This window comes from Camelina sativa, chromosome 3 (genome assembly GCF_000633955.1).
Source record: "Camelina sativa cultivar DH55 chromosome 3, Cs, whole genome shotgun sequence".
Classification (NCBI taxonomy): Eukaryota; Viridiplantae; Streptophyta; class Magnoliopsida; order Brassicales; family Brassicaceae; genus Camelina; species Camelina sativa.
Genome location: NC_025687.1, coordinates 17,466,036 through 17,481,689, shown reverse-complemented (window position 1 = coordinate 17,481,689; position 15,654 = coordinate 17,466,036). Strand labels below are relative to the sequence as shown.

Genomic DNA, 15,654 nt, shown 5'->3' with positions numbered 1-15,654 from the left:
ATCTCCTATCAAATCCTAACTTGACCAAAACCGCCTCCAGAAAATCCCACTCTACCCGATCATATGCTTTACTCATATCCATTTTAAATGCCAAAAATTCCGAATTACACCTATTATTAGTATTTAATCCGTGAAACATCTCTTGAGCCACCATGATGTTATCAGTAATTAACCGTCCAGAAACAAAAGCTGATTGAGTTTCTGAAACCAAACGAGGCAATAGACGTTTCAGACTGAAACACAACACTTTTGAAATAATCTTATAGCTCACATTACATAAGCTTATAGGTCTAAACTCCGCCATCCGCTGAGGTCGATCCACTTTAGGAATAAGATAAATATTGGTCTCATTTAGAAGCGGATCAAAACTTCCAGTGCGAAAAAACTCTTTAATTAGAGCCACTAAATCCCCTTTGAGAGAAGACCAAAATCTTTGGAAAAACAAAGCTGTCATCCCATCAGGACCTGGAGTTTTCTCCGGATGCGTAGCAAACAGAGCTTGCCTGACTTCCCTTTCCGAGATATCCCTGATAAGATCTCTGTTCATACCTGCCGTAACAATCGGATCAATTGCTTGTAGCATCTCAGAAATACCTCCACCGTCGGATTTCTTGAACAGATCCTCAAAATATGTTGTAGCTATATGTTCCATACCCGACGCTGATTCATCCCAAACGTTATTGGCACCAAATAAACCAATTATCCTATTCCGAACCCGCCTTTGTTTAGTGGATGCGTGAAAATATGAAGTGTTTTTATCCCCAACCCTTAGCCAAAATTTTCTGCTCTTTTGTTGCCAATAAATCTCCTCATCCCGGTATGCCTCTTTCAATTTCCTCTCAATTCCCCGAATATCTTCCAGCGAAACCGAGTCATCCATCTTCGCATCATGCAGAGCAGTCTTCAAAGAAGAAATAATTGATGGGCCAGTACTGACATTATTTTTCCTCCACCAGGAAATCGAATTCCTACAATTCCTTAATTTATCAACAAAACCCGGAATCCTAAAATTCCGTGTCCGATTCCAACCAGACTCAACCGCTCCAGCCAAGCCCTCCTTACCCAACCACCGCTTATCAAACCGAAATTGTCTCTGTCTCCTCCAGACCGCCGTCAAACAAGTTGCTAAAATTGGACTATGATCAGAACCAATCATCTCCAAATACTCTACTTTCGAATTGGGATAGAGGGCGTGCCAGTCTTCATTACCTAAAGCCCGATCAAGTCGGCAACGAATCACTTGATTATTACACCGATTCCCACGCCAGGATAATTGATCCCCATAACATGGAAATTCAAGCATCCCAATATCCTTAATCATTGAGATAAAAGGTTTGAAGGAATTAGCTGACCGCAGGGCACCACCCTGCTTCTCATGGTTACCAATTAATTCATTAAAGTCTCCAATAATAAACCAAGGATCAATACGAAAAGATCCAATGTCCGTTAATTTATCCCACACTTTTCCGCGATGTTGGGGAACCGGGTTACCATAAACAAAAGAAAAATATACCAATTGATGATCAAGAACAGCTTTTGTATCAATTATACGGTCATTATGAAATAGAACAGAAAGATTTATTTCATCCTTATAAAATAAAACCAAACCACCACTAGCCCCTCGGGGTTCAACAGTAAACATTTTATTATAGCCAAATTTTGATTGAAATTTTTGTAAATAAGAAAAACATTTCTTTGTCCCTGATAAAAACAAAATATCTGGTCGATGCTTCCTCCACAAATCACCCAAATAATTCTCTGTCAGATCAACCCCAATGTCCTGACAGTTCCAACTTAGGACCTTCACGTTTTAGCCGGCGGTTTCGGGAGAGCCCCCGTCCCTATCTTTGCTGGTCTTATACCAATGCCAGCCGGTTTTCCATCCACAGCCGTGTTCCCTTGTTTTCCCATCCCATTCTGTTTGTTACCTTCACCTACAGGTTTAGATAAAGCTTTAGCTAGCAAACGTTTACCAGAGTAAGCTAAAATCAAACCAGGCTTCCTAACTAGTTTCTTAGGCAGAGAAGTAGGCCTCCTCGACCCCTCAATTCTCGTACGACTGATATTAACTTCTTGCAAAGCAGCATGTACTACATTCACATCCAAATCAAACATTAAGGATGGTGAGGAAGTACCTTTCGGATCCTCCACATTGGGGATAACATCACCCGAACCCAAGTCTCCTGAACCCGCATTCACATGGTCGAGCGCAATCTCACCCTCTTCTGGAAGTTTACCATGTGAGGTAACACCCTCCTCGAGAAGATCATCAGTCGCTTCATCAATCTCAGAATCAACCAAAACCGCAGTAGTCCCATGAGGAGGAGAACTCTCCCTAGCTACTTGTTGAGCAATTCCTTGATCAACCACGTCAGGATTAACACCAAGAACCCCTTGTGACTGCTTCTTTAAGAAACCGCTTTTTGCCTTGTACAACGGTTTCGGCCAAGCTTTCTCTTTCCCCTTGCGGTTAAGGGGGAAGGAATTAGCCTGTCCCATGTATCCTCCATGACCCCTCTGAATCTCCCACTTATCTCCTGACCCGCTTGCAACTGCACTGTACGTCCGTTTTTGTTCCCTCCCTGAGCCATGGTGACGAACCTGATGAAACAAACCGGAACTACCCGCCCCAGCAGAAAACTCATAAGCTTGGAAGTCCAAAGCTCTCTTGACTACCTTTCTAGGCTTCTCCCAGCCCCCAGCATTGTGGAAAAACCCTTGATTCCCCATCCCTTGTTGTCGCTGAACACCTCTCTTCTCACGATGATTCTCAAACACGTGACTCCCACCAGCTTTAATCAACTCTGGACAACTCTTCTCATCGTGGGTAAGACGAGAGCAATTTTCACAATAGCCGGATAGTTTCTCATACTCAAGAGTCACCACCACTTCATCTCCAGATTCGAACAGCACCAACAGCTTGAAAACAATAGGATTGAAGCCATTTACCGTAACACAAACGCTCCCAGATTCTTCATCAATATCTCGGATTATACCAATCTTCTTGCCAATGGCCTCCAAAGTAGCAACCTCCCACAGATGCATCGGAATGCCAGAAACTCTCACCCAAAAGTTGATGGCAGAAGGATAAGTAGGAGATACAATGGGCTCCCACTTAACCAAGGAAAGCATCCAACTATCAAAATGGTAAGGACCATTCTGAAGAACCCCTTGAAGATCATCCGCATCCGCAAAATTGAACTGGAAAGTTCCTTGACCCAAATCAGCTCCCACCACTTTGTCTTCAAGCTTCCATATCTTGGGCATGGTGGATAGCAAAGACTCAATCCGTTGCACCCCTGGATTCATCAGTCTCCCTATGAGTGTGAGATCAAATTGTTGAATCCTCTGAGCCAAGACCGAGTTTGATATTTTTACAACTTCCGTACGCATCAGCGAACCCTTGCCCTTCATAATCGCTGATTGAGACATTGAAGAAATCACTAGCCTCAAAAACCAAGCTCTATCCGCTACTAACCACCGCAAATCACCACTGAAAGAAAGTAGAAGGAAGTGAGAAAATGAAAGACGGTGTTGTCGAGTAAAACCCAGTCCCCAGATAAATACCCCTATATCAATCCTGATACGCTGATATAATTCCGGAGATACTCCAATCAACCAAAGACGAAATCTAAAATCCACAATCATAGCCCAAACAAATCCCAATCCGCGTATCAGCTGAGAATAACATCCTGACAACCAGAGAACCAACCCCAAAACTGCCATAAACGATATCTCTGTTTTTAAGACCAACACACCCCAAACAGAATCCAAAATCGAAAACGAACCTTCAAACCCGATTCTACCAATATCCTCAAATCAAATCGAGATATCCAGCCATGCCAAATCTCCAAATCCCAATCGCATCGAATCTCCATTAAAAGAAATAAGATCCCAAACCGGAGGGAGATTCGTTTCGAAAATCAGGATCAGATTTCCGGTCTGACCCCAACAATCCTCCCTCACCGGAGAACGAGAAAGACCCTCTTTCCGTTTCCCAAGCTCGTCGAAGCCACTCATTCAAAAAGCGAATCGAATCGCCGAGATCGCCATCCGTTACTTTCTCTAATTTTATGGTTTTTTATGTATCATATGTTTTTAAGTCATAATTTTAATTGTAGATCATTTATTTATTCTTTTTAAAAATATATATATTTAAATTTAATTATATCATAGTATTTTTATATTTTAGTTACATTTTTAGTTATATTAGGTCCGTGAGCCCATCCATATCTGATGGTCGGTTTGCTACGTTCACAAGACTTTAAAGACTTGTTTACCTTCCCTACCCACATGATCTTTTCCGGTGTTTTGTCCTCACTCGCACAGTTCCGACAGTCACTTCCCGGAAGGATACCCATCCTGAAACTACTCTAGCATAAGCACGCTTAACTGTGGAGTTCTCTCAGGACCCTTGACCGAAAATATAAGTGCACTCTGGTGACATAGGTGGCCAAATCAATTATTTTAAACCTCCCATTAACATATCACAACATCCTCGTTGCCAACCAAGATCGTCACTCCCGATGGTGTCGACTCCACACTCGTCTAGGTTTGGCTCTGATACCACTTGTAATGCTCCGGCCGCCACCTTTTAGTGGGCCCTATGTCCAATCCCTTCCCATGGATCCACCTTCCTTACTGAGCCTCACATACTCTCACTAGACCCGTGAGGCCATCCATATCCGAAGGTCGGTTTGCTAAGTCTGAGAGGTTTTAAAGATTAGTTTATCGTCCCTACAAATCACCACATGATCTTACGATGTGTTTTGTCCTCACTTGCACAGTTCCGACAATTACTTATTGGAAGGTCACCAATCCTGAGACTACTCCAGCTCAAGCATGCTTAACTCTAGAGTTCTCTCAGGAACCTTGACCGAAAAGTTAAGTGCACTTTGGTGACAGAGGTGGCAAAATCAATTCTTTTAAGCTTATCCACAAGTCTCTGAAACCGGGGTGTCACACTATCCATCTCCAATCCGTCCAAAAATCAAGCAAAGGCCACAAGAATCTATAGGGACCAAGTAGCAGCCCAAACAAACAAAAAACACCACAAACAACATTAAAAAAAGCAAAATAAAAAAAATCTCAGACTAAGATCAGTCATGGTCATGCACTCACTCTTTTGCAGAAAGATCTGACCCAACAACGACGAATCCACACGTTAGGAAGCCTCTCCTTTGTTCCTAGCAATAGATCCTTACTATATAGGAAAAGATCTCACCCCACAAGCCAAGAATCTCACTAAAAACCTCAAAACTCTCAAGCGCTCTCTTTTCTCCCTCTGTTTCTCGCTTAAACCCCACAGGTCGATTTTTCGCTTAAATACTTGGTTGGTTTGGAGATTCCACTTAAACCAAACCGATCCAAATAAATAACTTAATTCAATATGGTCGAACCAAAATTTGTTGGTGTCGATTGACACTCTCCTGATGTTGATCGACACCCACCCCCAAAACATATTATTTGGTTGGGGAGAGTTACAAAAAAGTACTCAGCTAGATTGTCAAGTAATATATATATATATATATATATATATATATATATATATATATATAATTTGGTTATCTTTTATAAAATCTTATGTTTAATTTGGAGAACTACTCAGCTCGGTTGTCAAGCATATATGTGTAATCATTTTGTTAATATAAGTTTAATTTGGTCAACAAATGTAAATTTAAGCAATATGTGGCCATGTAGGAGTTCCGTGTAATGTAATGTGTTGGGATGTTAACCCTCTTCTAAGCATGCATGCATGCATCTCTATTGAAAAAGGTGATATGGTGAATATAATTACTTACTTAACTATCCATCTAGTCACTAATAACAAACTTAATATGATTATTTTGTTAAAATTAACCTATCATATATGGACGTGTGGGTTTCCCCGTAATGTAAATATGTAATGTGTTGAGATGTATATAATTTTATTCTAAGCATTTATCTCTATTAAAAATGTGAAAAGATATAATGGTGAATTGTGTACTTATTAAAACTATCCATCTAGTCATTAATAACAAATTTAATACTATATTTTCTCAACTTTTTATAAATGGTTAATTAAGGCATTAATCTTACTTTGGAAATTACATTTTTTCTATTTAGAGATACCTCTAGGAAAGAAGCGTGTAGCGTTTGACAATCTTTGTTTAATTAAATATTTCACACAAATATTTTAAAGTCTTCTCAAGTAACAAAGAATTTTTTTGTAACTAATGTTGTTACTGCATAAAATGTGTACTAATGTCTAATAAACTAACACACATATATATATATATATATACAGAACATGTGTTCTAACCTGGTAAGTAAAAAATATGTTAAATATAAATTTCCATTGCCAACACTTTAATAATACACCAGTTTAAACTTTAAACTAACACGCTCCGGTTTCAAGAGTTTCTTGGTCGATTTAGAAAAATCAAAGATAAAGAAGCTCATTTCTCACTTTGAAATGTTTTAATTGATCATTTGTGGGAAAGATTCAATAATGATGGTGTATAAACTAAAATCTAATTTTATTATTTATATGATGTATTGTAATTTTCTTAGTTTAATGAAATGCTCAATTTAAATAATAAGATGATTTATAAAAGTTTTGCAGAAAAAAAATATGGGTCTATTTGTAAGTTTTATAAATAAAAGGTGCTAAAAATAAAATAGAAATAAAATATATTTTATAATATTCCCTTTTAGAATAAAAAATAGAGTGATACATTGAAGAGATACTCTACATATTATTGTATTAGAGATGGACTAAAATATTATTGTATTAAGCACCCAACACTTTTACCTTAAGAAGGTAGTTTTGTGTTAATTATAAAACATAAATGTTATTGTTTCTTCTCTAGTTTAATGGACGCGTACGATGTACGCTTCTACCTTAATAGGACTAAGGTTTGGATCTACTGTCAATATTTTGTATTTGAAATAACTAAAATTGAATATGACCCTACAACAATGATATTTATATATATTCAGGTGTTTTATATTGTATAAACAACAAATATAGAGTACAGCAACATTCCCTATATATAGTGTTTTATATTGTATAAATTAATATAAAATTTAAATGTTACTTTTCTGCTCTAACCTAATGTATTATTGGCTAAACTTTGGATGTTTGATCAAGACGTCTTTAAGAATTTCTTTGTTAGTGATAAGCATTAACATGTTAACATGTAACACACACAAAAATAAGAAAACAGTGCCTTACGTTTTCTCTCTAGATATATATATATATATATATATATAATCGGTCATTGATAATATGAGTTCATGATTAGGGGATCTTATTGTTAAACGAAAACAAACAATCTAGTAATTACGACGAAGGAAAACGTGTTGTAATATTCCACAAGTTCATTTTTTTTTAGTAAAGAATTTGAAGTTTTCAATGGACATACAAGGAAATGAAAGAAAATAGTAGTGCTTTGTTTTTATCCCCAATTCATTTCATCGGTCAAGACCACTTCATCGTCGGTTGAACTATTTTAATCTTCTTTAATTTGTAATAAATTGTAGGATTAAAAATATATAGCTAGAATATTAAAAACCTCAAGAGTTAAACTTATGATTGTGATTGAGACAAATATTTTATGGGCATTTCCCAAGAACTCGATAAACGATCAAGAAATGATAATATATGTTTCAACTATAGAGTATGTGACTCATAAGGAACAAGAAGAGAAGAAATGCAGAACCAAACATGCATATATATTATATGGATATAAAACTCATCAGAGTTTAGAGACAACGATTTCCCAATTATTTTACTTACAAGAAAGTTTTCCTGGACTTAATAGTTTAAGAAAATTTTAAATTAACATGTATATTTCAATCCCCCTCAAGATCAATATTTCAGTTACTTATTTATAAGAGAGCTTCACTCTGGAATTGTAAAAGTAACCTATCACTCTTGGGTTTCCTCCATCTCCTTCTCAACTTCTTTTAACTTCTTGGAGAGCTCTTCCAACTTCACTTGCATATCGTTGAACTTCTTCTTGACCTCTTCAATGGCACCAACAGAAGTTCGACCAGTTGTAGGATGAAGTTGGACTATCTCCGCACAGAGCTTCTCAAACTCATCTTTCAACTCATTGCTCTCACGATCCAGCTCTTCAAGAAGAGTATCCACACTAGTGTTTCCAACATTAGCCATTTTTTCTCACAATGATATCAAAGAAAGAAAGAAAAAGATGAAAAAAATTATAAAATGATATTGTGAAAGAATTTTGTGTGCGTTGCAATGTAAGAAAACCTCTTCTAAACATCTGCATTTATAGCTGTAAAAGGTGATAATGTTGAGTTGCGTACTTTAACTCTCCCACCTACGCCACTAACACAAACTTACTAGTTACTACTTCTCTCACAAGTCTATGGTTAATTAAGGTATAACCTCCTACTTCTCTCACAAGTCTATGGTTAATTAAGGCAATAACCTTACTTTGGAGGTTATACCTCGTGAAGGTTCATTTCTCTGCAAATTATTTGTTAATAAAAATTATAATGAAAATAAATGGAAACAGATAATAAATAAATAAATATAAAGAGAGTTAAAAAGACAACTATTTAAATAGACACATCTTTTAGAACGAAAAAACTGTGATGAAAACTATAAATAAAATATAGTGAAAAACACAACTCTACAGTGAACAGATACAACCATTTGATTTTTTTTTAAAACAGATAAAAACAAAAATTTTACGAAAGAATACTACGAAAAATCGTAAGTGTTGTGTCTACGCTTGATTATATTTTTACCTAATAACCCATATACACTGCTTTTAAATAGAAAACATCTTTATTACCATATTGAAAAGTCAAATTCAAAAACTTACTATATAAACCATCTAACTCTCGGAAAAAGAACTCTAGGAATTTTTATTAAATTTTATATTTAAAATTAAAGAAAAGTTGTAAATTAGATTCATCATTTCAAAAATCTTTTGTTAAATCAAAAATTGGAGAAATTTCTTTACTTTTAAAAGAATGAATGCTAGAGATTGAAATAGTTCAAACAGACAAATATATATATATATATATATATATATATATATATATAGATTTCAAAAAATATGAATATTCGAATAAATAAAACTTTACAATGAACAGTTGCAACTTTACAAAAAAAAAGTTACAATGAATAATGACAACTTTTTGTATAAAACACTCAATTTAATTTTTTTTTAAAGAAAATTATCCAAAAGGTACGATTGAAAAAACACAATTTTTAGTGACATTTTTTCGGATTTCTAACACAACTCTACAATGAACAGTTGTAAATTTACAAAAAAACCGTTACAGTGAACAATCACAACTTTTTGTAAAACACAAAATTTAAATTTTTTAAATTTTGTTTTAGAAAATTATCCAAAAGATACAATTGAAAAAAAACACAATTTTTCATGGCATGTATTCAGATTTCTAACAAAATTCTACAATGACAAGTTGCAACTTTACAAAAAATTATTACAATGAACAATCACAACTTTTTGTAAAACACACAACTCAAATGTTTTACAATTTTTTCAGAAAATTATCTAAAAAGTACTAAAAACACAATTTTTGGTGGCATTTATTCAGACGGCTATTATATATAGATATTTAAACTATTTTATAGATGATAGAAATATATAAATTATTTTGATATTTCAATTTTCCACATATCATTGTTATGATTTTTAACGAGATTAATGTTATCGAAAACATTGTTAGCTATCTATTATTTCTTTTAAAATTTTAATCATAACAAAAGTTTGAAGTTGAGAAAACAAAAATTGAAGATGAGGTTAAGATATCTAAAGAGAAAAATTTGTTATGATTATAGCTAAAACTAAATTTTTTCTCAATGAGATTATAATTATAAAGGTGTTTACGATTGAGTTAACGTTGTTAAAAACCGTAACATGATAAGTGGAAATTCGGAAAATTAGAATAGTTCATGTATTTCCAATCACCTGTAAATTAGTTTGAGTATTTTTTTTTTGGCAACTACAAAAATTTCATATTTTTTCCTGACAAATATTAAATAAATCATTTTTTTTGGCCTTTTCCCAATTTTTTAAAGACTGCACAATAAGCAAATAATTAAGCACGCAATGATGAGATTGCTTCTCTTAGATTATCAAGCATCTAACATCATAATTCTGATTCATACATTCTTTACTTCGTCTGTTTCATGACATTTTCCACGAAAATTAAGAAAATATATTAAAAATATCTCTTATATCCTTTAACTTTAAATCGACTATTGATACTTTTTTAATAAATATAAGGTTAAAGTTAGAAATTTATGCTTAATTTTACATTGAAAAACTAAAATAACACTTATTTTGAAGAAAAAAAATGATGTTAGAATGACATTCTTTGTGAAACAGAGGAAGTAATAAGGTATATAGTGGTGACTCGTTATGTCTTTTTAGTTATTCCAAAATTGCATCGTAACTACTAACTAAATTTGCATTCACAAACCAATACTTGAGTGTAAAACATAATGCACCTACTCAGAGTGGCAGATGCATAACAAAATTTTTGTTTTCTAAGAGTGGCAGTGGCAGATGCATAATGCACCTACTCAGAGTGGCAGTGGCAGATGCATAACAAAATTTTACATGCAGCACAAACACATCTACATACTTAATAATACTCTTTCTGTATTATAAAGGATGATGTTTTAGAATTTTCACCAAACATAAGAAAATAATAAATGATGTATTATTATTGATTATTTTTGTTTTCTATTCTATTTAGTTGCTTTTTCTAACACTTGTCATTTAATTACATGAATACATTAAATTATGTGTTGTAAAAGTAAAAACATTAAATAGTTATTTGGTTTTGAAAATAAAAATGTATTAAATACACTACAGAAAATCATCCTTTGTGATACAAAAAAAAGATTCTAAAACATCATTTATTCTAATACAGAGGGAGTATTAAACTTGTTTGCACAAAATAATAATAATATTAATATTAAAATTATATTATAAAGGGCAATTCTCGTAACTACTACTAAATAATTTTTTTTTGTAAAAATACCACTTTTAGTTTTATTTTCCAAAAATACCACTACAATGAGTTTTTTTCCAAAAATATTAAACTAAACTAAAGTTTTAATATTCAAAACTAAACCCTAAATCTGAAACACAAAATCCTATCCCTAAAATATATATCCTAAATCTAAAATTATCAACCCAAACCTAGAAAAATAAATTTACATCCTCAAAAATTGATTTTTTTATGTTTGTGGTATTTTTAGAAAAAAAAACCTCTTGGAGATGAAAATCATCTTTTAGTTTCTTTATGAAATATTTCCAGTTCTCCTCATCCTCAACATCAACAACAGCCCAAACAATAGTGTACAAATCATTATCGGCGTCCCTTCCAACAGCAGCTAACAGTTTTCCTTTTAGTGTAGATTTTAGAAAACATCTATCTATACCAAATATGGGTTGGCACCACATTAACTATAATCGGCGGATCACATCAAAACATACATAGAACCTTCGGAATAGTTATGATCCATCATCACCAGTGATAGTATCTAACTCCACAGTGGAGTTAGGATTAGTCCTAAGAAAATATAAAAATGTGTTAGAATAAGTGTAATAGTCCTAACAAAAAAAATTATGGAAACAATCATAAAAAGAAACTACTTACGCAAGGATTGCATCTTTGTAATCTGTGAGCCTAGAGAACTGCTCTAAATGGTCACAGTGAATCATCTCTATTAAAATTTTTTCGCCTTCTTCCATACATCAGGGGTGATCATAATATTGAACCTCTTTTGGACCTCATATTGTATAGCCTTCGGTGAATAATCAATATTAGTCCTTATCTCATCCATAAACATCTTTGTAACCACCGCAGACTTTAGTAACATACTATACCCATCAGGAACGCAATTGTGATCATCTTCATATGTCTTCACAACCCACTTCCCAATGGTGTTATGAAACGAACAATAACACCTCCAATGACAACCATCCATTAAACAAACAACTTCACTTTTTTCTTTCCTCCTTCTATCAAGCTTAATGTTGTATCCTTCCTTCACGGCATCATCTACTAAATACTCTTTGAAATCTTCTAAAGTGTCAAACACGTGTTTGAACTGCAGCTGACCACTACTTTTTTTTGAATCTTACAAATTTCTCTCCATCACCTTCATCATTAGAGTTTCGAAATGTGTCATGGTAGTCATAATTCGGGTCTTCATCAACAAAAGAGGCTACATTCCTCTCAACTCGGATCTCTGCATCACAGGGCTCAGGAATCTCCACATTTTGAGGATGCTCTGACGATGTAACCATAAATACATCAAAGACTCCAACCCAGCTGGCTGCGTCACACATCCTTGTAAAACTCATATATCTGAATCATCCAGCCTCTTCCGCTCCTTATGTTCCGCAAATGGAAACTTATACCACATCATCTGACCATAAATTGCTTCCCCTCTAAACTCAATCGACATCTTCATAAAGAACTCTTCCGGATTGCATGTTATAGTTATTGATTATGCACCTTCGAGATAAGCAATGTCACCTTTATAATCCTTTGCTCAGTATCCACCATTGTAGACATTGAATTTTACTTTGGTATTACTACGACATCATAAAACCTAAGATCAAAATCCTAAATAAAACCTCAATTGAAATCAAACATTGAAATCTACTTCGATTTACCTCGTCTCTTCGATTCGTCCCTCTCTTTCCTCTCTCCAGTCGAATCCCTCACCTTCTTCGTCCATCTTCGTCGCTGATTCTGGAGAAGAAGAAGAAAAAAAACCCAAATGAAAACCCTAGGATTTTTAATTCTCGCCCAATTCAAAACGACGACATTTTATCTTATCGGGACTTCGATCGTTTTTAAGTTTATAAAAATAAGTTTGTAAGATACTTTCGAGTATGGTTGTGGATCAACCGGTTAAGTCCTATACTAAACATATATAAAATTGGGACAATTTTTTGCTCTATTTTAGAGAATGTAGAGGTATGGAATGACCATTTTCCCCAATAACATCAACAGTTAAAAGACAAGAATTCAAGAATCGCGATATCAAAACGCTATAATCCAAAACGCCTTCGATCAATACAATAACGAAACCAATCTCCCCTGAATCAAAAAAGCAGCGAGATCTTTCCTCTTAAGCAACGATGGTTCCTAAGATCACATCAATGGCGTCCACTAGACCTCTCTGTTCAATTCCTTACTTATTCCTCTCTTTCTCTCTCCTCTTCGTCGTCTCGCTTCTCTTCTTCTTCTCCAATTCCATAATCTCCAACCCAAATCCTAGGATTTCACACATTACTCTCCAAAACGGCATCAAAGTCTTTGTAGCTGAGCTTCCGAGATCCCTAAACTATGGCCTTCTCGAGAACTACTGGTCCTCTACTTCTCCAGACGCACGTATACCCACCGACCCGGATCACCCGACCCGTAAATCCCATTTACCCAAAACCGATACATACCCACCGTACCCGGAGAACCCACTGATTAAGCAGTACAGCGCCGAGTATTGGATCATGGGAGACCTTGAAACCCCACCGGAGAAACGAATTGGATCTTTTGCTAAAAGGGTTTTTAGTGAATCTGACGCTGATGTAGTGTTCGTGCCCTTCTTTGCTACGTTGAGTGCTGAGATGGAGCTTGGAAATGGTAAAGGTTCGTTTAGGAAGAAGTCTGGAAACGAAGATTACAAGAGGCAGAGACAAGTTCTTGATTTTGTCAAGAACACTGAAGCTTGGAAACGCTCCAATGGTCGTGATCACGTTTTTGTTCTAACTGGTACTAAAGTTTCTCTCTTTATATCTCTGGAACTTGTATGGACTCAATTTGACAGATCTGGATCGTATAAGTATAGATTTTTTCATGTGGGTGTGGTGTGTCAATAGATTTTGGTGTAGAAGCTTATGTAAGTTATATGTGTGGATGGTGTGTCAGGTTAAGTTAAAATGTTGAAGCGTTCTTTGGCAGACCCAGTTGCAATGTGGCATGTTCGTGAGGAGATTGCTTTGTCGATTCTTCTAGTGGTGGATTTTGGAGGCTGGTTTAGGCAAGATTCTAAATCATCCAACGGGACTAGCTTGCCTGAGAGGATAGAGCATACTCAAGTCTCTGTCATTAAGGATGTGATTGTTCCATATACGCATCTACTTCCTAGACTTGATTTGTCTCAGAACCAGAGACGTCACAGCCTTCTTTATTTCAAAGGTGCTAAACACAGACATCGGGTAATCACTCTTACGAAACTCGCTTCTTTACTTTGAGTCGTTACATTGCTTGATGCAGAAACTGTTGTGAGTGGTGAGGTCATGGCTCATCTGTTATAGCGTAAATGTATGCATAGCAAATGGCCTGTTGGTGTCAAGATCTCTAAAATAATTTGTATTTTAACTTGATAGGGAGGGTTAATTAGAGAAAAACTATGGGACTTGCTGGTGGATGAACAAGGCGTTGTCATGGAAGAAGGTTTTCCTAATGCAACGGGGAGGGAACAATCGATAAGAGGAATGAGAAACTCAGAGTTCTGCTTGCATCCAGCCGGTGACACTCCCACTTCATGCCGTCTCTTTGACGCCATTCAAAGCCTATGCATCCCTGTGATTGTCAGCGATACCATAGAGCTCCCATTCGAGGGAATGATCGATTACTCAGAATTCTCAGTCTTTGTCTCTGTAAGTGATGCATTAACACCTAAATGGTTGGCGAATCATCTCAGAAGGTTCTCTGAGAGAGAGAAGGAAACATTTAGAAGTAGAATGGCAAAGGTTCAGACAGTTTTTGTGTATGATAATGGTCAGGCCAATGGGATTGGACCGATTGAACCGGATGGTGCGGTGAATCACATATGGAAGAAGGTTCAGCAGAAGGTGCCAATGGTAAAGGAAGCAGTGATGAGGGAAAGAAGAAAACCAGCAGGTGCTTCTGTTCCTCTTCGATGTCAATGTATCTGAATCATACAACCAAATCCAGAAGAAGAATTGTTGTCTTTTTTGTTTTTTTTTTTGTCTTTTATTTTTCGTTTTTGTTTACGATCATTGTTATGGCCTTTGGCATTCCCGGGTTCAGAATACAAAGATTAAAATTATATCTCCAATCACAAAACAGTTCTACAAAGTGGAAGTTAAAAATGGTAAATACCAACTCTTTAGTTTGACAGTTTGGGATGTTTATACGATATCACTGGGAGCAGAGGCTACATTGACTTGGGAATCTCATCACCAGCCACCACGGTAGCATTGGCTAAGGTGAATCATCGAAGAAGAAGTCAACGTACCGACGATTTCAATCAGCTCGAAAATATCATATCATAAACGAAGATGATGATATCCCCTTTATGGAGAGGATTAATTATGCGACAAATATAAAAGAAAACTTTTCACTACTAAAGGATACAAGAAATTTCACTATTAACATTCAATTAAAAAAAAAAAACGGAGCATTTTATTTGATTTATTAGAAAACACTTGTTGGAATCAAAATGTCTCATCTTATTTTTTTTTTCAAATCGGCAGATATATTCAGAAAAGTAAAGAAAACGTTTAAAGATTTTCTCTGTTCCTTTACAATTACAACCACAAAAATCATATATACATACCCATCTATCAATTTATTTCTGACCATTATTATTTAAACAAAATGTCTACTTTA

General features: G+C 35.2%; 2 protein-coding genes across 2 annotated transcripts; one reads left to right on the top strand and one right to left on the bottom strand.

Moving 5' to 3' along the window:
* On the bottom strand, positions 7,736-8,231 carry LOC109132282. The gene has a single exon (XM_019243824.1). The coding sequence runs from the start codon at positions 8,159-8,161 to the stop codon at positions 7,913-7,915; it is 249 nt and encodes an 82-aa protein (XP_019099369.1). The 5' UTR covers positions 8,162-8,231; the 3' UTR covers positions 7,736-7,912.
* On the top strand, positions 13,079-15,093 carry LOC104777417 (probable arabinosyltransferase ARAD1). The gene is made up of 3 exons (XM_010501673.2): positions 13,079-13,788; positions 13,978-14,234; positions 14,406-15,093. Exons 1-3 carry the CDS (start codon positions 13,158-13,160, stop codon positions 14,955-14,957), a joined length of 1,440 nt encoding a protein of 479 aa, XP_010499975.1. The 5' UTR covers positions 13,079-13,157; the 3' UTR covers positions 14,958-15,093.